General features: G+C 55.0%; 1 protein-coding gene across 1 annotated transcript in view; it reads right to left on the bottom strand.

Annotated features, from left to right (window-relative positions):
* Positions 1 to 20996, bottom strand: part of SLC9A1 (solute carrier family 9 member A1) — a 54082-nt gene that overhangs the window by 13942 nt on the left and 19144 nt on the right. The window contains exon 2 of the mRNA XM_064589705.1: positions 3196 to 3656. Within this exon, the coding sequence (XP_064445775.1) occupies positions 3196 to 3656 (461 nt within the window). The remainder of the gene's footprint in view (positions 1 to 3195; positions 3657 to 20996) is intronic.

Raw genomic sequence — 20996 nt, 5'->3', positions numbered from 1 at the left:
CAGCTGGGCTGGAACTGTGACTCTGCTGTTCCCCAGCTGTACACTCGGGGCAAATTACTCCAGCTCCCCGTGCTTCACTTCCCCTCACCCTAAAGTGGGATAACAGTACCAACCGTATAGGGCTACTGCGAGAATTAAAACTAGTTCATAAAGGCAAAGTGCCCAGAACCATGCTCATCACAGTGCCAGCTACCACTCGCGCCAGTAAGTGGCCTCTCTCACGGTTCGGCCTTGGGCAGACTGTGTCCCTGTCTGGATCTCAGTCTCTCCTTCAGCGCAAAGCAGAGAAAGTTCAGACAACGAACTAGAACAGGACTTCTTAGCCTCTGGAAGTTTCTGAAAATATACACAGCCAGGCCATACCCTGCTTGGATTCTCGGGGGGTGGGGCCCAGAAATCTCTGTTCAACAAGCTCTCCAGGTGGTTACCATGAACAGCCAAGTTCAGATGCTACGGAACGAGGGGCTTTCTAAGGCTCCCCCGCTGCCCCTCGACTGGGAAATACAGTGTCACCGTAGTGCTAGCAACAGACGTTGAAGTGGCACATCACATACCATAAAGCCCTTGGACAGTGGCCATCCTGCTCAACACATAACAGCCTCATGGGGTCGGCGAGCCAAGGATGCCTGTTCCTCCCCTAAACTGAAGCTGAGTGGCGGAGCGACTTGACAAAGGGCCCCCAGGCCCCAGCAACAACCAGGCCCAGAACTTGTTCCCTACAGCAGGGGGCAGGCCCTCCTGGACGGGGGCAGCTTTGAGGTTCTGCCTGCACTTAGGTGCCGGCTCCCTGGCTACTGGGCCTACTCCTAGGCAGCTTGCCAGGAAACCGGCTGGGGACTTCCCAGGCCTGGGGTGCTGAGGGAGAGGGAAGAGGACCTGAGAACTGCTGAGAAGGAACTCTCCAAAGCCCCCAGGACCTAAAGGCAAGGAGGCGTGGGTAGGAGAAGTGACCTGAGACCATGCAGCTCAGGGGCTGCCTTCAGCTTTAATGTCAGGAAACAGGGCACTCACCCTCATGCCCAGAGCTCTAGAAAGGGCCTGACATGGGCCAAGCAAGAAGGGGAGAGACCAAGCACTGGCCCGTCCCCAGTGTTGCCTGGGCCATCGCCGTCTGAGAGACGGGGCAGGGATCCAGCAGTGGACAACAGGTGCGTTCTCAGCCCTAGGCTACGTACACTCACTCCTGGCCTGAGGAGATTCATGGGTCCCCAGGGTCTACCCCCTGGACCAATGGGGCAGGTAGAGAGGGCAAGGTCGTCCTTTCCCACCTGGTTGTACTGTCAATGGGAGTAGAGAGGCAGCGCGGCATAGTGGTAAGTGTGGGGGCTCTGGACTCCCACCGTGTAGGTGTGAAGCCCAGCTACATCACTTACCATCACTTACCAGCTAAAATGACCCTGGACCAGTTCCCTAACCTGTATCAGTAGCTCATTTCCTCACTTGGAAAAACGGGATAATTACAGTGCCAACCTCATGGAGTTTCTGTGCGCATTAGATAAGGCAATAGTCAGACTGGAAGTGCTCAGACAGGAAGTGAGCACGGGCAATTCCTACTGGTACTGCCACCGCCTGGGGAGACTTGGCCATAGGCCCAAGTTGGCCAGACTGAGGTACCACTTGACATAACCACAGCCCCACTGCTCCCCAGGAGAGCCAACCTAAACCCCAAGACCCAGATCCAACTGGGGAGGGCTTGGTCTGTGGTACCCACTGGTGTGACCCCTGTAAGAACCCTGGGAGGATGACGGGCCGGGTACCGCAATCCTTGTTACAGATGGAGAAACTGAGGCAAGAGCTGGTGCTAGAAGGCCCAGCACCAAGGCCTGCTTGCTTAGATCAGGCTGCTGCTCTCCCGGCCCCACAAGTACCCAACGAAGGCAGCAGGGGAGGAAGAGGAAGAGGAGAGGAAGCTGAGGCTGCCTGCGGCAAGCCGACCACCACTACTTTGTCTCTTTGAGGTGCGGCTTCCGGAGGGACTGGGGGTGGGTGAAGAGGGGGTGCGTATGTGAGCGTGCACACGTGCCCTTGTGTTTTCCTACTCTCCGAGGGGTCCAGCGAGGAGGAGAATGGGGGTGTTTTCACAACATGACTGAGTGTGCACATACACGTACCCGTTTCCTGAGGAAACTGGCTGGGGGGAGGGCATGTGTCAGCACAGGCAGCGTGGCCGCGTGCGGACTGCGCTGGGGGCGTCTGTCCTTACTGGCCCCTGGGAGGACAGCACCACCCACTCGGCCACTTTGCTATCAAAGCGGAGGCCCAGAGAGGTACAGTCACTTGCCTAAGATCACATAATAAGCGAGTGGCCAACCTCGGGCCAATCCATTTTACCACTTTCTAGAGGGTGTTTTTTTTGTTTTTTTTATAGTAAATTTTATTTTTTATTTATTTTTTTTAAGATTTTTTTTTTTTTTTTTTTTTTTTTTGAGAGAGAGAGTGAGAGAGAGAGCACAAGAGCGGGGAGCGGGAGAGGGAGAAGCAGACTCCCTGCTGAGCAGGTAGCCCAATGCAAGACTCGATCCTGGGACTCCAGGATCCTGACCTGAGCCGAAGGCAGTCGCTTAACCAACTGAGCCACCCAGGCACCCTTTTATTTTTTTAAAAGTAGGCTCCATGCCCAACGTGGGGCTGGAACTCGTGACCCTGAGATCGAGAGTCACATGCTCTACCGAGCCAGCCAGGCGCCCTTCCTGGAGGTTTTGAGGGCAGGGTCCTTTTCCACCACGGCTGCCTCTGAACTCTGCACAAACCGAACTGTAACTTAGGGTGCAGCCAACAGGACAGCTGCACTGGCCCTCCCAGGCTCAACAGCCTATAAAGGGTAAAATGAAGTCTAAAGATGATACATAATTTAACCAAGTTCATCTCACAGTCCAAGTCAGGGACAGAGAGGGTATGGCCTGGAAAGGCCAGGAGCTCAGGCCCTGACGTCTGACAGATCTGGCTTCTAACCTTGGTCCTATCACAGGTTAGCAAGTCGTCTGACTTTAGTGGGCCTGCTGCCTCCTCGGTAAAGGAGAATAAAAAGCACTTCCTAAGGGCATCACAAGGATTACATGAGATAATGCACGTCGAGTGCTCAGCACGATGCCTGGCACACAGCCAGCAGGAAGGGGCATCTGCTGTTTTGCTACTGTGATTAGCGGGTGGAGGTGGGATTCACTCTGGACCTGGATTCGGGTCTGGGCCCCTCACCACAGTGACGGCGTCATTGAGCAGGGACTCCCCGAAGACAAGGATATGCAGCAGCTCGTTGATGTGGATCTCCTCGAAGACGGCCAGCACGGCCACGGGGTCCACGGCGGAGATGATGCTGCCGAAGAGCAGGTTGTCCAGGAGGCCGATGTTGTTGATCTGCTCGCCGCCCACCAGGCACACGGCGTACATGAGGCCGCCCAGGAAGAAGGCATTCCACAGCGTGCCCACCACGGCGAAGATCAGAATGGTGCCCAGGTTCTCCGTGAACTGCCGCAGCGGCAGGAAGTAGCCCGCGTCCAGGATGATGGGCGGCAGCAGGAAGAGGAAGAAGACGTCTGACTGCAGGAAGGGGGGCTTCTCGCCCACGCCCTTGATCAGGCCCCCCACCAGCAACCCCACCACGATCAGCAGGCAGCTCTCTGGGACGATGCTCGAGATAGTGGGGATCACATGGAAACCTGCGGAGGGTGAGAGAACAGGAGGCCATGGGCTTGCGGCGAGCCGGGACGCGAGGCTGGGGACGGGGCTGGAGATAAGAGCAGCTGGTGACAGGGTTTGGCCTCAAAGGGCCGCTCTGGTAACTCTCTAAGCCTTGACTTCCTTGCCCGGGACATGGAAGTGGTAATACCAGCTTCCCACGGTTTGCTGTATACAGTAAGCGACAATGTTTTTGAAGTGTTTTTCTCAAAGGATATACAGATGTTATCCCTGTCTCTGTCAGAGTGGTAGAAAGAAGCAGCTCTGTATGCCTCCAGAAGGCAGAAATGATCCACTAATTACCGAGGCTTCAGGTATCCAAGGGCATTACCTACACCTCCATTCCTAGACTCGGGCACTTTCCTGCCGAGCCCACAGAGCTGCTCAAGAAGCCAAAGAGCGATTAATGAAATTTGCAGATGAGACAAAACCTATCTGCCATCTGTTTCTAGCCTAATCTCCTCCACTTTAGAGATGGAGCAACCGAGGCTCAGAAAGGGGAAAGGACTTGCCCAAGGGCACACAGCAAATTAGCAGCAGGACCAGGACAGAACCCAGGTCTGAACCCCCAGCTCCCATCAAACTCCTAAGTTCTGTAAGTCGACCCCTGCTCTCCCTCCTCATCAAGGCACAAACATGCCCCTCTGCCTGAGACCTGCCAACCCTCTCCCTGAGCCAGCAGCACTGGCCCACCCTAGGGCCCCAAACCCAGAGCTAGGAAGTAGCAAAAAGTCCCCTCTGAGAGGTACTCTCTCAGTGCCAGGTTTGGCCCCAAGCTCCCTAAGGGGTTCTGGTTTGTTTTCGGGTGGGGAGTTAGGTAGACAAGACCCCAGCACGTATCTGCATGCTGGGTACCAAAAACCCCAGGGTCAGCTTGGTTAAGAAAGTATGATACTTTGTTCAAGGTGAAAGCTCTTGCTTTCCTCCTCCCCTCCCTAGCCTACATGCTCTGTGCAGGCAGATTCCGTTTATATAATCAGATGCCCAGGGCTAGGGACATAAGAGGTATGCAGTAAGTATCTACTGATTTGAAAATGCACAGGGCTAGGCCATTACTCACATAATTCCTGATAACCCACCTGGCCAGGCTTTGGCTCTTATTACCCCTGAGATCCTTGGGAAGGAGAAGAAACATCATTCCCCATGGCCAAAGCCCCTCCCACTCTCGAGCACTAATCTGGGTAGTGCCAGCAGAACTACAAGTCAAGACTCACACTCGAAACACTAGCTAGGCCCAGAACACTGGCACCAAGCTCCCAGGAGATACTCAAAACATGCTGGAAAAAAACACGTCTCCATCCTAGGCCAGGAGAGAACCCCAGAGCTGCTACGTGCATTCTCCTGGCTTCAAAATGGACCTGACCAAACTCACCTCTTGCTGAAAAATTCCCCAGTTTTGTAGTGTCTACCAGTAAGTCCCAGTGTTCGGTTGGCTGGTGCACTGGAAGGGACATCTCCCCCTAAAGGAGCCACATCCTCTTTTGCCTGCAGGTCTTTGCCTGGTCTAGTCTGTCTCCCCAGAACACTATTCCTGTACTTTTATCCCTACTGTGTGTGGCTGACACCACAGGCTTCTACCAGCTTCCTGCCCCAGGAAGCATTCCCTGACCACCCGTCTGCTCATGGTAGGGCAGGAGGCCTTCTCTGGTGCCTCTCCTTCTCGAACCTTCAATCCACAGTCACTGTCCCAATTCCTCTCTCTCCCTGGCACCCAGCAAGGTCAGACAACCCAGGCAGGAGCAGCGAAGACAGGACAATAGTACCATACCCAGAGACGTGCACTGCCCTGGAGGGGAGATAGGATGGCGAGGGGGTCGAGGGGAGCAGAACCCTGGCAGCCACCAGGAAGCCGCTTCTCAAGGCCAGGAGTCCAGCTGACCTCCACACCCTAGCCTGGAATTGAGCACCTGTGCTGGAAGTGAGCACCAAGAGGAAAAGGCACAGTCTGAAGAGACAGCCCAGGGCAAGTAGTGGACAGCCTCTGCCTCCGCCTAGCACATTACACTTTAAAAATGCCTCCCCATCCCTCTCTGCCATCAAAGCTTGCCTGGCCCCCGAAAGTACCCCACTGTGCACTGCAGACCCAGAGATGAGGACCACACGGAGGGATGGGGTAAGGGGACAAGTGAAACAAGCCAAGAGTGGGAACATGAAGAACGTTCATTATTCCTGAAGGTGCACCGCAAGCCAGGCACTGTGCTGGGAACCTAGCACAGAGCATCTCTTTAGTCCTCGCAATCGCCCTGTGGGGTTCACATTGTCCCCACTTTGCAGAAGAGAAAGCTGGGGCTTGGCAAGACTCAGTGGCTTCCCCAGAGTCTAAGGGAGAAGTTCTACTCTAGCTTAGAATATCTGTAGTAGAGAGAGCTACTCAATCTTTTACTCAAACATGGGTATTTTCTCTGAGCCGGGCTGGTGTTGTGCACTGGGGACACGGAGGTGACTCAGAGTCAGAACCTCCATGACAAACTCATGGGAACAGCTTTTCCCAGTCTCAGGACCTTCGGGCCACCAGGCCTCCCTCACTAGGTTAAGAGACGGCTGGCATTCCTGTTTGACAGAGGTAAAACCTGGAGCTCAGAGGAGGCACGACAGGCCCAGGCCACCAAGGACTGTTAGGTCCTGGGCCTCCTGACCTGGGTGCAGTGCACTTTCGTCCACAGAAGCTGGCTCCCACAGTACCTGGGGCTGGAGCCATGTTCCCAGAGCCAGTCCCCCCGGGTCTTCCTGTGTCGGTCCTGCCTCTTGGCGAGCAGGCCCTGACGGGCAAGGGCAGGGCAGGGAGGGGCCTGGGCTTAAGAGGAAGGTCTGGGATCCACTCTTGGCTCCTTACCTCGGGTAGGCAGCACATTACTGAAAAGCAAGCTTCCGGGGGGTGGGGAAGGGCACAGCGGTGTAGGCAGGGGGCGGCTGCGGGCCTGTTCTGGCTTGTCCCCCTTCCAAGGCCCTGACTCCACCAGCTGTTCCCACCCTGCAGCCCTGAAGAGTCTCCTTAAAATGCAGGAAGTTTGCTGACACCAGGTGTGGTGAAAGGGGCACGGTTGGGGCCCCCAGTCCCCCGACAAAAGCCCACCATTAAGGTGAGATCCCAAGATGCCAAGAAATAAGGCAAAACTCCCAGGGCCCAAACTGTGGCACCATGATGTCACCAGGATGGCATCTGGGGTGGGGCAGAGGCAGTTAGAGTCAAATCCAGAGCCAGGAGAGCTCGGACAGACTCGAGATCATCCAAACCCTCTGCTCCTCGGTCAGGGAAACTGAGACTCACAGACAACCAGTGACCTGCCAATGTCACATGACCATTCCACCATGAGAATGCAGGAAGCTCCAGGTGCGGGGAGTTCTCAAACCACACGGCCTTCTGGGGGGCATCCAGTCCTCCCAGGGCAGGGACGCGAGAAGGTGTGGAGTTCCTCGTGTCCGAGTCGCCGGGCGAACCTGCCCACACAGTCCCCGCCAAGGGAGGGCAGAGGTGGCTCCGTGTCCAGTGCTGGCAACTGCAGGGGACGGAGGGACACACACACTCACCCACTCTCTCGCCCTCTTACATGCTCACCAGCTCCCTCGTACACACTCATCCCCACACATTCTCTCTCACACACTCCCCACTCTCACGTGTGCTCTTGCACTCTTACACACTCCCTTGTACACATACTCAGCCTCACTCTAGCTCATATACACATTCCTCACACTCACAGACTCTTAAACACTCCCGCGCTCTTATACTCACCCACTCTCTTACACGCTCACTCCCTCTTACACTCATCCACACTCTAGCTCTTATAACACACTCTTACAATCATTCGCACCCTTTCTCACACACGCTCACACTCTCTCTCTCACACACACACACACACACACGGAGGTACACTGAACAGACACTTGAGCCAACCTCAAACTGGCGAGGGGTTCCCGGTGCCTCTGCAGCTTCGCTGTGCTCCACCGTGAGAAAGCTTATTTCCACCCCCTGGGACGGTCCCCATCTGCTGAGACTGGGGCAACGGAGCAAGCAGCAGGCAAAGCTGTTCCACGTCACCCTTGGTTGCCAGGGTGACCAGACACCCCAGATCCCACTTCCTGTGTCTCTCCCCGGGGCGGGGCAGTCAGAGGGGAGTGCCGGGGCAGGGGCCTCCTTGGCGCACCCGTGCTGGTCACCAGAGACCCCGGAGTGTGCGAGGAGGGGCTCTGTCGCCCTAGTTCCAGGCCTGAGGACTGCTCTGGGGCTGCAACTCGGCCAGGTCCCAAGGGATTCCTGGTTGCACACGATTCCACTTATCTAACTCCCTCTTCAACTGCCCCAGCAACCAGTCTCAACGAGTCCTGAAAGGTAATACCTCCCAACGAAAACCTGGCACTCCACAGTTTACAGCAGGGCGCTCGGATACTTTTTATCTCATTCGCACCTCATCACAGTTCTGGGGTCACGATGACCATCCCCTCGTTTCATAGATGAGGAAACTGAGGGACAGAAAGGTTAAGCAACCTGCTCAAAGTCAAGTAGCTGATCACGGACTCAAACCCAGGCAGTCTGGCTCCAGAGTTTGTGTTCTTAGCCACTCATCACATCATCTCTGCTTTTATCCTTATTTTGTTTCTAAGGGGAGCGTCAGTGCCCAGGCCCAAAGAGGCTCTGAGAGGGCCAGAGATGGTATTCTTTCCATGAGCTCTCCTCCAGGGAAGTCTCACCACTGCTCCCCTTCCACTCCACTGGCTAGTAAGAACCTTGGGAAATCCCTCCTATCTTTTAGGTCTGCCACCTCCAGAAAGCCCTCCCAAGTTAACTCAGCCAGAAGTGCTCAGTCTTACTGGCTAAATTTCTAAGGCAGGAGGTGGGAATGATCAGAATGCTCAGCCCCTGTCTGCCTGATCTGTATACAGCTCCGGTCTCCGCTGGGGCTGGAGGCTCCTTTGGGGTAGGAGGAGCTCCGATTCTTTCCACCATCAACGTCAGCTATGAGGACCAAGGAAAAAGGACACACTCAGAACACACTCAGCCAGTGTCCCAGCAGGTTGATAAACAGACCAGCAGAGACAAAGACATGCGAGCCAGGCCTCCCTGGGTTCTAATCAGGGTTCATAGCTGGGCAGCCTTGGGCATTTCTGTTTTATCTTCTACTCTCAGTTTCCCCATCTGTGTAAAAGCCTATTCCAGATGGTGTCTGGAGTACAAGAGGAAGTAATCGGGGCAAAGCATGCCAAACATCGCTGGTGCTCAATGTTAGCAAAAAGTGGTGACTGCTATTATTAGTATAATTTTCTTCAAAACCGAAGTATAACATGAATCACTCTACATTACCAAGACCTGTTGGGGTAAACTTGTCCATCACTGGGCGTTAAGCTCCCTACGGGTGGAATAGAGTCATCTGGGTCTCCAGCTTCCAGCATAATAGTAGGCATTAACTATTTGTGAACTGAGATAAAGCTGCCCTTTAGATGACAAGTGTAGGAAAGAGGAAGGAGGTGAGGATGGCTAAATTTCAAGAGTAGGTGATGTTCCCAGGGCAGGGACCATTTGGACTGGGCTTTGAGGGATCAAGAGAAGTTTGCCAGAGAGCGAGCGAGAGAAAGAGAGAGAAGCAGGAGAGTCATTCTAGGGTCTCTATCCTCTAAACAGCCCAGGACAAGTATCCTGCACATAGCAAATAGATGTTAAGGGTAATGAATAAATAAAAAACAAGGAAAAAAGGAAAGAGAAATAAGAAGGCAGGCTGTCTTCACCAAGCCTTTGCCAATATCCAAATATGAATGCTATTGTGTAGAGCAAGGGGGATGCCACATGATACATGTTGCATGTGTCTTTGAATCTTGGTCCTTCCTCTGTAACTGGGGTGATGCCACCACCCCCAGGGGAGCTGTGTAAGTGTCACGGAAGAGCTCCTGGCCTCCGGGAGCCACCCGATGAATGACAATTTTTAAACCTGTAAACTGATAGTGCCCACTCAGTGATATTGTATTTGATCACAACTCACTTGAAGATACAGTCTCCAGCACAGAGAAGAAAAGCACTTACTAGACACTCCCAAGTGTCTGATACAAGGTCCTGCACTGGGGGTTCTATGGAGCTCCTCTCGTTTCCTCTCTTGTACCCAGACCCTCATTTGAAAGATGAAGAGACTGAGGAGCAGAGAGGTGAAGTGACTTGCCCAAGGCTGCCTAGCTGGCAAGTGGCAGAGGCAAAATTAGAACCCAGGTCTCCAGATTGCCAGCTTTTTGTGCCATGCTGCGTCGATGGAAACAAAGCCTGTCGGGATCAAGGGGAAGAGCATTCCAGTTCGCAATATGCCTCCGTTGTGGATGCAGCCATAAATAAGTCTGTTCCAAGTACCTGGGCAGGACTCGTCCCCCAGGCCGGGGGAGTCAGGCTCTCCGTGCCTCCCCCTCTCGTCTTCCACATGGCACCTCTATTTCTTGCTTGTTTCGCTCCAGGGAGACAGGGTTCCACCTCCCCCGAACATCGAGTGTGGGTAGGAAATGAGCTAAAAAAGCTCTCTGAGAACACAAACGGCATGTATTAGGCTGCCTGAGGTGTGGAGAAAAGAAGACTGGACCAGGAGGCGGACACCTGGATTCGAGGCCTAGCTCGGTCCTCTAGTAACCACGATACTCTGGGCAAATCATCGCCCCACAGACCGGCCTCAGTTTCCTCGTGTGTAGACAAGTGAGAATCAAGGGGTTGGACACAGAAGCAACACGTACTTTGCGAAGCAGCAGACTGACATGAGAGATGACTGATGAAGAAGAGGGAAGGACAGAAATGCCACCTAGGCTGGGGGGGACCTGGTGGCCGAGGAGACTTGAAAGCAATAGGCAGAGTGACACAGCGACAGCCGGGCCCTCGCAGAGACCTCGCAGGAGAGGTGTTCCAGAGCAGGTGCTATGATCAGGTTTCCAGGGTCAGGGAGCTGGCCGAGCTCAGGGTTAACCCTCAGCACTAAACCTACCATCCCCAATCCCTGAACTCCACTTGCCAGAAATCCTCAAACCCCAACCCTAATTCTGTGCACACAGAGGGAAACTATTTTTCACCTTGAACTTCCACCCACCTTTCAAAACCTCATTTCCCTAATGGTGGCGGTGTCACCTCCTCTGAGAAGCCTTTCCTGAACTCCCCAAGCTGAGTCAGGTGCTCCTCCTAACCGTGCAGCCAGGAGCTCTGTAGGTAGGTGTTCTAGTCTGCTTGGCATCCCAGCACACGGCCCTGGGGCCCACAGGGTGATGCTCAGGAAAACCAGGTTCAGGGAATGGTGGAAGCTTCCTAAAGGACGTGGGGTTAAAGCTGGGCCTCGTGGGCAGGAGACCAGAGGGGGAAGAGTGTGAACAAATGAGCAGAGAGTGGATCTCAGTAGTCCTCTGAGGACCCTGAAACCTCCAGCCAGCATGGGAATGAGACTGTCCAGGGAGGGAGACATTGGTTCACAGATGGAGCAGGCAGGCCACGCAAGGAACTGAGTCAGGGGATCCAGCTGGCGCCGCAGGCCTCGGAGGGTCCCCTGACCTGCAGGTCTGGCCCCCAATGCCCCTGACCCGGCCTTGAGCCAGGCTCTACTCCTACCCTGCCTTTCGCTCCCACTGGCCTTTCTCCTGGGTCTCAAGGACGCACTTCAGCAGCCCCGACCCCAATTCACCCCACTGGGGTGGCACTTCTTGGTACCCAGCCCAGCCTCCCAATCACCTAAGCGCCCCACAAACATTTTTGGATGAACTTCACTCCAGCAGATTCTCCCCACCCCCCCACAGGAAAGGCATGGGATTGAGAGTCCCTGTGTCTCGAGGTGGAGGATGAGTCACAAGAGAAGGGGGGTGGAGGGATAGGGACCAGGGACTTGCAGTAAACAGTCTGTGTGTGTTGACTAGATACAGAGCTCCAGGAGGCAACAATAGGGCCTGGCAAGCCAGAGGTTTCCAGGCAGCCAGTGAGGATGGCAGCTCAGGGGGGTGGGGCAGGACCTCAGGCTCCAAAGACTTGTGGCTGGTTTGGGTCCCTGGCAGGGACATGCTATACATACTGGTTTCTTTTGATTTTTTTTTTCAAAATGGAAATATAGTACTTTGATGACTGTAAACAGAACGCATGGTCATTTAAAACTTTTTCCCAACAGGATCTAAGTACATAAGGAGGAGGAGGATCTCCCAGTGATTCTCCTCCTTTCCCTTCACCTGCTATACAAGACACCCTCCCACCCTCAAATCCACACCATGAACAGGTCGGTATACAAAATTCCCAAACACTTTACTGAAGCATCTCATTTAATTTTCTCAACAACCCTAATGCAGGAGGTATTATTATTATCCCCCATTTTAAGATAAGTAAAGAGAACATCAGACAGATGACCGCTTACGTGCCCCAAGGTCCCAGAGCAGTGGCTCAGACCCAAGATTACCTCCTCTCCCACTGCCTCCCCAGCCCCTTTGGAGTGATCACACCCTACCCATGGCCTTGCCCATGCCATAGGATACTGAACAGTCCCTCCATGGGGGGACTATCCATCAGGATGAAGGCTGGTTTCTCATACTGAGATCCTCCATGAAGAGCCCCAGGCAGGCCCTGCCCTTGTGGCTGGCAGTGAAACCGAGGGCCTCTGCTTCCACTTCTTCTGTTCCTTCACCTGACCCCATAGGGCCATCGGCATCAGAGAAACCTAAATCACACCCCTTGCAAAGGAGGCCCGTCTCGGCTCCCCGAATTTCAACCATGCAGTGTGGAGAAGTGAAAGCATGGAACGCTTGAGCTGGAATAAAACCTGGACTTAAGCCACCCCCCCTTCCTCTCCAGGTGCCCAGTGGGTGGCTCCCCAGATGTGAGGCTTCCTCTCCCCCGCCCATCCCCATCCCCGGCCCTCCTCCTTCCAAGACTGTTCTCAGGACCTGCAGGAGCCCCTAGCACACCTGCCCACAGGGGAAGAAACAAGATGCTCTGTAAGAGAGGTTCCATTTCCAGAAACCTTAGACCTTGGGAAAGCTGGATTTCTCTTTTCTTTTCCTTTAGTGGGGGTGGGGTAGCGTTTGCAAAAATGCAAATTTAGGAGAAAACTGAAATTGAGTATACCAAATACCTGTTGTCCTTCGTGTCCTTTCCAGGTGAATGTCACTCAGCTTAGAAGCTTAACAATGAATTAGATCCATTATATATAACTTGAACTTGCTCACAAAATCATCAAAGCAACACAAAGAGAAATTCTACCATTTCCAGGACAACAGCCCTGTAGAAAGCAAGGCCCAGCATCCCATTTTCAGCTGCTCCAGGGGAGGGGCGGGGGGGGATGCTCTGAAGGGAGAACAAGACAAGACTTCAGAGGTGCTGGCTGGGTGGGAGAGAGAGGACAGTACCCAGGGAAGCATGGGGGGGTGCCTTCTGCCCCTCCCAGCTCAGTCACTGCTTCACAGGATCTGTGGGCAGTGATAAAGAAGAGTTGTCAGCTCCCCCTCAACTTGGGCTTTTCGGTGACCTCTCAGAAGGGCCAGAAAGACATCGACGAGAGAACATGACTCTCAGGGGACTGAGCGTGGCGTAGGGCCTGAGACATGAGGAGGCTGCACGGAGGGGTGGGCACGGGTGACCCACAGGCCGGTGTGTCTAGGTGCGCATGGGGTGGACTCGCAGTGGCAAGGGTACAGGAGCTGAACTCTCATTTCCCTACCACCAGACATGCTCCTCCTATAGTGGTCCCCGTTGCCCCAGTATCATTCAGTTGCTCACGTCCCAAACCCTGGAATCATCGTGACTCCTTTCTCTTATACCCCACCTCCAACCCAGTGGCAAACCCCTCTCTGGCTCTACAGCCTCCTTGCTTTTCCTTGAACAGAACAATTCCACCCCAGGGCCTTTGCATTTACTCTTCCTTCTGCCTGAAACACTCTGCACCACATAGTTGAACAACAGATTCCCTCCGTCTTTGAGGTCCCTGCTCAAATGCCTCCTCCTCAGGGAGGTCTTCCCCAGGCCCCCTCTATCCACTCACCCTGGTTTATCTTTCTCTACAGCACTCCCCACTACCTGAAGTCTGTGCATGCTGGGTCCCCCGTCCTCCTCCACGAGGGCAGACTGTCACGACTGCTGTTGTACCCCCAGCACCTAGAGTTGTACCCATCACACAGTAGGCTCACTATCAGAATTTGCTCATCTGATCATCTTCTGCCTTGATGACCTAGCAAGGTTGTTGTGAGGACCATGTAGGACCACAGATAGGAGAGCACTGAGCAAACCAGAGGCTTTGTTTGGTGGGTTACTGGAGAGGCACTCCAGTCCCTCCAGCAGCTTTCCCTAAATGGCCCCCGGGGCAGAAACTCGTCACCCTTGAGTCTGGAATCCTGCAGCCCTCCATTAAGAGACCGCTCACAGGGCGCCTGGGTGGCTCAGTTGGTTAAGCGACTGCCTTCGGCTCAGGTCATGATCCTGGAGTCCCTGGATCGAGTCCCGCATTGGGCTCCCTGTTCGGCGGGGAGCCTGCTTCTCCCTCTCCCACTCCCCCCTGCTTGTGCTCCCTCTCTCGCTGTGTCTTTCTCTGTCAAATAAATAAATAAAATCTTAAAAAAAAAAAAAAAAAGAGAGAGAGAACCCTCACACTGTGTGGTTGGCGGGTTGTCTCCCCCTCCAGACGGCTCTCAAGGGCAGGGACCCTGTCCTAGTCCTCTCTGACGCTCCGGCACTTAGCACAGAGCCTGGCATGTGGCAAAGACCAAGACTTCTTTGTTGAGCCCGCATGACTCTGCAAGGGCAGAATTCCAGTCTGATTTAACCTCGTCTCCAGCGTGTGGCAGTAGGGCTCGTGTGCACTCAATGCTAGCTGAGCTGGCCTGAGCCTGAAGGCGGAGCTGGGGTTAGAAGTGCCCTGGGAGGGCCTTCTGGGCAAAGCAGCAGCATGTGGAAAGGTAGGCGGTGTGGGGAATAAGTATGGTGTAGGTAGCGGGTTTCTACTGAGCACAGGTGACAGTGAAGGCTGGAAAGGAAGTGATGACCTTTCCACTGAGGAAGAGCCTCAGTGACATAGCTGGGAAAGGTGGGCACAAAGCAGCCATTTCTCTGGGCAGCAGACAACAAATGAAGAGACAGAAGTTCAGAGAGGTCCAGACACTCTCCCAAGATCACATGGGTAGCAGCAGAGCCAGGTCACAAACCTGGGACTGCGGACTCCCAATCCAGTGCTCAGGCAGTGTCACTGAAAGGCTCTGGTCTGGGACGATGTGAAAGTCCTGTCTGCAAGCGCCTCGGGAAAGAAATAATGGGAGATGGTGCTGGCCACCCCGGCCTAGCACCCTGGAGTGGGGAGAGCAGTCCAGCCGCAGTTATTAAGTCTAGGCTCTGGGGGCAGCTTGCACTGCCTCCTGCAGATTCCGACAGGATGGGCAAGCCCACCCCCGGTCCACCTCCACATGCCTCAGGAGACCAGAAAGCTACATTTGGGGAGAAGAAGAGCCTGAGCCAAGCCCAGGCTGGGGATTCGAAGACCTGGGTTCCAATCTAGACCCTGCTACCAACTTACTAGGTGCTTTGAACGAGCCCATGCCTTTCTCTGGCCTTCCCCATCCTCAGAGGCATGTTGAGAGCCTTTCTATCTCTGACATCTGACCGATGAGCTCTGCTACTGGACAAAGCACTTCACACTCACCATCTCTGTCCACGCCAACAAGCGCAGTATCTGGGCCCAGGACAGTCTTCATGAGGAGTAGGATAGCCAGAAGCACGGGCTGGTGTAAAGAGCCCTGGTCTACCAACACAGGAGCTGGCTTCTGTCCCAGCTCTAAACCTGAACTTCTCTGTGATCTCTGGCAAATCACAGTACTGCCCTGAGCCTCCCACCTCCTTCCCCTCCAGCATGGCGATAAGCAAGGTTCATGGCGCTAGGTGGCCGTGACAAAGAGAAAGACAGGTCTTGGACGGAGGGGTGGGATGCAAGGGGCCTCCCTGTTCCCAGAAAGCAGAGCATGTCTGGTCTCCAGGGCTCGACCTCCTCTGCGGCCCAGCGTGGCTGCCGCCTGACTTGGGTTCCACAAGAGCACAAGAGAAATATCATGCCACCAGAGGGGCTGGGCCCTCCACCGGAGCCAGGTTCTAGTGAGAGGAGGACCCAGCAGTCAAGTGACAGCTAGAGCTCTGGAGGACTGAGGCAGAGCAACTGGACCTGGGCCAGGGGAGGCAGTCCCACGTGCAGGCGGGAAGATCATCAGTGACATAGCTGGGAAAGGTGACATCTGGAAAAACAAGCAGAGGTACAGTTGCCTCAGGGATCTGTCCAAGGTTTCAACCCAAACTCAGCCAGCAGGGAGCCCCGTGGTTAAGAGAAAGCATGATCCTGAGAACCAGCGGCCTGGTCTCCCGGCCCTGCCACCTACAAGCCGAGTCTCTCCTTGGCAGGTGCTCGGAGTCTCAGGTGAATCTGTTTCTTCATCTGAAAAGCAGGCTCATAGTCATTTCTACCACAAGGGCTGTTCTGAGGATCCAATGAGATTATGTATCTGGAGCAAAGAACTGCCAAAGAACACTCTCAGCAAAGGGCAACGGTCTCATCTCTGTTCCCCGGGTCCCCAGGCCCACAGACCTGCTTGCACCAGGGCGCAGCCAGTCGGGAGATGGGGCCACCCTCTGAGGCAGCCCCTCCGAAACAGGGCTTGCTACCCTGTGCCTGTCATCATTGGTTTCAGGCTGAGCCTGGCTGGCAGAAGCCTACAGAGGTGCTGAAGGAGGCTGAGGGGAAGGGTCGAGGAGGCAGAAGGGAGGCAGGAGGGGAGGCAGAGGGGGAGGTCGGGGTGAGGCTGAGCAGAGGCTGGGGGGAGGTTGGGTCGAGGCAGAGGGGAGACAGCGAGGTCGGGGGGAGGCTGAGGAGAGGCAGAGGCAGGCTGAGAGGAGGCAGAAGCCCTCTGGATCCCCACTGAACCTGTTTCTTGTCCCCTTTAAAATCTGTAAAACTGCCTTCCAGGCTACCTGAGTACAGGTCACAGGAGCTGTGGATGTAGCTGGGCTGTGCAGTTTCAGGTTCCCCGAAACCTCAGCGGCGGGTCCCAGAGGCAGGCTGGCAGGGTGGGAGGCCAGAGCTTCCCCTAAGCAGGTGCCCAAGGCATCCATCTCCTGGGGATGCCCCGAAAGGCTCCCACACACTTTGAAAACAGCCCAGCTGGCTGAGCATCATGAGGAGGGAAACACAAGAGGGCACACTTGGAGGGCCTCTCCCTGTCTCCTCTCCCTGCCCACTGGGAGAGTTTGTCACCTCCGGCCTCTAAGAGCCAGGAGATGTACTGAGTGGATGGGAGAGCTGAGCATGCTCAGAGGCTGCCCTTTAGAGGACACTGCAGAGAAAGGATGAGGACACGGCTGGCTGCAGGCCTTGGTCTTGGTGCCAGGAGGGCCCAGGGCGACAGGAACAGCAAAGGGAGGTCAGGCCTCTCCTGGGGTTCAACAAGAACCTCAGTAAGAAGCCATAGGAGGTCTGAGGAGACAGGGCCTTCCGAGACCATTCCAGTCCAACCCCTCCATTCCACAGATGCAAAGAATAAAGCTCAGAGAGGGCAGGACCTCAGCCAAGGTCACATAGCAAGGTGTTGGCAGAGTCGGGATGCACACCAAGGCCTCATACTCCAAAGCCAGTCCTCATGTAGAACACAGTGCACCCCTCATTACTCCCACCTTTTTTTTTTTTTTTTTTACAACTACCTTTTACCGAGTGCTTCGCTGTGATGTGCTGTACACCTCACTGCATGAGTCCCCTAAAGGTTCTCTGACCTCGGTACCATTCTGTAGCTGAGGAAACCGAGGCAGGGAGTGGTGAAGAGACTGAACCAAGGCCCTACAGTTGGGGCTTTCCGACTCCAGAGCCACAGCCCAGCATGCTTCCTCCAGCTCTGAGCCCTGGCTTTCTAGCCTGCTGGGCTAGGAACAGGAAACCAGGTTCACTTCAGGCTGTCACTTGCTTGCCATGTGACCTTGGGAGCGAGACACCCACCCTCTCTAAACTCCTGGGTCCCTCTGAGATCCCCAGCAGGACCAATATGCCCCGGCTCTGTGTGTGATCTGCCAGGGGAGACCAGGAGCTGGCTGGTGCCCCAGGGAAGAGTAACAGAGCTCCCCTGGAGGCACCTCCCAGGCCTGGGTGAGGCCTGCGAGGCCCCTGCGTAACACCTGCACGCACTGCCGTGGGGGACGCAGTGTGGCCACGAGCTGAGTGCCAGCATGAGAAGGGAGAACTGTCACCAAGCCCTGTGTTTACTCATTTGGCCTCAGCAATGCCGTAAGGTAGGCACTATTCCCATTTTCCAGAGGAGAAACTGAGGCTTGGAGTTTAAAGAACTTGCCCCCGTGGCACTCAGGCAGGAAGCAACACAGCTGATACTTGATTCCAGGACGGCCTGACCCCAAAGGCTGAGGGCTGCTCTCGCGCCAGGCTGCTCAATAGGAAATGACCTGTCAGACTGCTTCCTGCTGCCACTCTCATCCGTAGGGCAGAGGTTCTGGAGTCTAGCCCACATGGGGCCATGCAGGGAGGGCCTGGCTGGAGGCCGGGAGCCCATCGGTCACGAGCCGAGCACACAGGGGCGAGGTCCCAGGCAGGCGGAGAGGCTGCTGGCCTGCCTACCTGCCGGCCACCGGTGTGCCCCACGGAAGTCACTGTCCCGTGCCCAGGAAGAAGCGAAGCAAGCCTTCCACCTGAGCAGGGCCCACTGTATGACCGTGTACACGGCATGAGCGGGGCGGGGGGGGGAGGGGGGATGCTTGTGGCAGCAGGAACCAGGAAGCAGCACTGCACGGCGGGACAGGAAGGGCCCAGAACTCCGGCTGGAGCCCTGTTTCTGAGCAGCTCAGTCATGAGATGAGCGCAGCATCTTCCTGAGATGGGGATGTGGATGATCATGCACTCACTGAGGGCTCCTTCACCTTCAAACCGTCCGGTGAGGGAGGCACTATCACACATCACCGACGAGGAACCTGCAGCTCAGAGGGGCTAGGCCACCTGCCCAAGGCTACCTTGCTGGTAGGGGGCAGGGTGAAGAGGGATTCAGGCCCAGGAAGGGACTCCAGAGCTGCCGGAGGCTTGTCCTCGGGGCATTTCTCAACCACGTTCCTCATCTGAGCCACAGGAAAAATAAGCTGGATGACTATTTTCTCAGCTCTCCAAAGGATGGCCCTAACTAGACTGTCTCAGAACATTCAAAGGAGCAGACTGGGGGCCCCACTATGGTACTAACGATGGTTATTATCCATGGAATGGAAAGAATACTGGCCCTGGGTGCCAATCCCCATGTGCCTGCACTCTGGGCCTGGGTTTGCTCAGCCATGCGGTGACAGGGCCAGATAACCTCACATGGCTCTTTCACTCTGGTTTCCTAGGATTCAAGGTTGCTCGGTTCCAGCACTTTCTCACCCGACCTCGGGTTCCTCATTTATAAAATGAGCAGAGGACACCTCGACTCGCCTCACAGGATCAGGTGAGGCCCACCCAAGATGCTGAAGGCAGAGAGCACAAAACAGGGCCACACAAGGCGAGAGCTCCAGCATGAGGGGGCGGTGCCTCCTGGTCTTTGCTCGGGAGTTCTGTGATGTTAGCATTCACTGCCCCTAGAACACGTGTCACTCCACAGCTTCGCCCTGAAAGGGGATCCGAGGGCTCCCACCCCACCCCGGACCAACAGGGCACTCCCAGTGGCCCTGCCCAGCAACCTGATATCACCGTCACAGTGCTTTTATAATGAACTGTGACTCCAAAAGAGGCGGGAGCCAGAGCCCAAGGAGCCACTTCTGCCTCGGTGCGCCTGGTACTGAGCGCGCTGGCCAAATATAGGGGGGAGGGGAGCCCACCTGGGCCAGTTCCATGCAAATCACATCGTGCCAATTCTTCCTGGGGAGGAGCAGGGTGAATGAGGCACAGACACCAGCCCAGACTGGTCAGGGTTTTGCTTCCGGATTCCAGACCTCAGTCTAGGCCATCAGCTCACAGGCCTGGGGGAATCCTCTCTATCCTCTTATAAAAGCTGGAGGGGCTGGGCGTGAAGGCTCAGGAGATCCGAACACTGAGCTAGAAGAAGCCTCAGAGACTACACAACTCCAGGCTGTTATTTGCAGGAAGGGGCAGGGAGCAGGGGTGCTGGTTTGGCTCCTTAGGGGAGGAAGTGAGCTCTGTGGGGCCAGGGAATGGACAGAGGTCCGAGTTTGGGGGCACAGTTAGGATGGAGAAGGTGCTGTAGCCTAGACTGGGGCAGCATCTCCTTCCCCACCCAAGCGCCCGCGCCTCTGCCCCACCTTCCTGCTTCCCCACCCTCCTGGACCAGAGGATGGCGGGCACCCCCTCTGCTGGGAAGGGGGGGGAGCTCAGAAGCTGCGGGGCCGATGTCCCCCTTGGCTTGGTTCTGGCTCCATCACTCACTGGCTCTGCAGCCTTCCCTGGACCATGGTTTCCTCCCAGGTAAGACGGCAGGCTGGGCTCACTTCTCAGAGGCCTCTAGCTCTGAAAGCCCGTGATTTTACATACTAAGCAGCACACATGCGTCACTTTCCACCTTGCACTTTCCACTTTGTACTCTGCTATATGTTATCTCCTACCCTAACATTAATCTTTCCTATATGTTATCGCATTTAGATTTAGACTTCATGGCATCCGTATGAGGCAGGTGTGGGTTCTCCTGCATTAAAGATAAGAAAACCAAAGCTCAGGGCACAGAAGCCCAAGAACACACCCAAACAGGGCACAAGAGAGCCAGGACTTGCACCCAGGGTTCCAGAAGCCAAACCCAGGGTTCCACACAGAGGAAAGCTTGAAAGCGGCCCTGCCAGGCCAGAGTGGAAGGCCCCGACAGACTGGTTCGGGAGCTCATCCCAGTCCGTCCCTGTTGAAGCTGCTCCTTCAATGCAGATAAGGGGACTCTTAAAAAGTCAGACTTAATAAAAAAAAAAAGTTTTAAAAGAATAAGAACAGCATAATTACTACTATGAAACTATTTTTATTAAAAAGAACTTCAGGGGCACCTGGGTGGTACAGTCAGTTAAGTGTCTGACTCTTGGTTTCAGCTCAGGTCATGATCTCAGGTGGTAAGATCGAGCCCCACATCGGGTTCTGCACTCAGCACGGAGTCTGCTTAAGTTTCTCTCTCCCTCTGCATCCCGCCCCCCACCATGCACACTTTTTCTCTGCCTCTCTATCTCTAAAAATAAATGAATAGGGCGCCTGGGTGGCTCAGTTGGTTAAGCGACTGCCTTTGGCTCAGGTCATGATCCTGGAGTCCCTGGATAGAGTCCCGCATCGGGCTCCCTGCTCGGCAGGGAGTTTGCTTCTCCCTCTGACCCTCCCCCCTCTCATGTGCTTGCTCTCTCTCTCAAATAAATAAATAAAATCTTTAAA

Source organism: Mirounga angustirostris, unplaced genomic scaffold, assembly GCF_029215605.1.
Source record: "Mirounga angustirostris isolate CCGP_5_RB_7025 unplaced genomic scaffold, mMirAng1.0.hap1 SCAF_4, whole genome shotgun sequence".
NCBI classification, from domain to species: Eukaryota; Metazoa; Chordata; class Mammalia; order Carnivora; family Phocidae; genus Mirounga; species Mirounga angustirostris.
The sequence above is the reverse complement of the archived record's forward strand: the minus strand, read 5'-3'. Positions and strand labels throughout refer to the sequence as shown.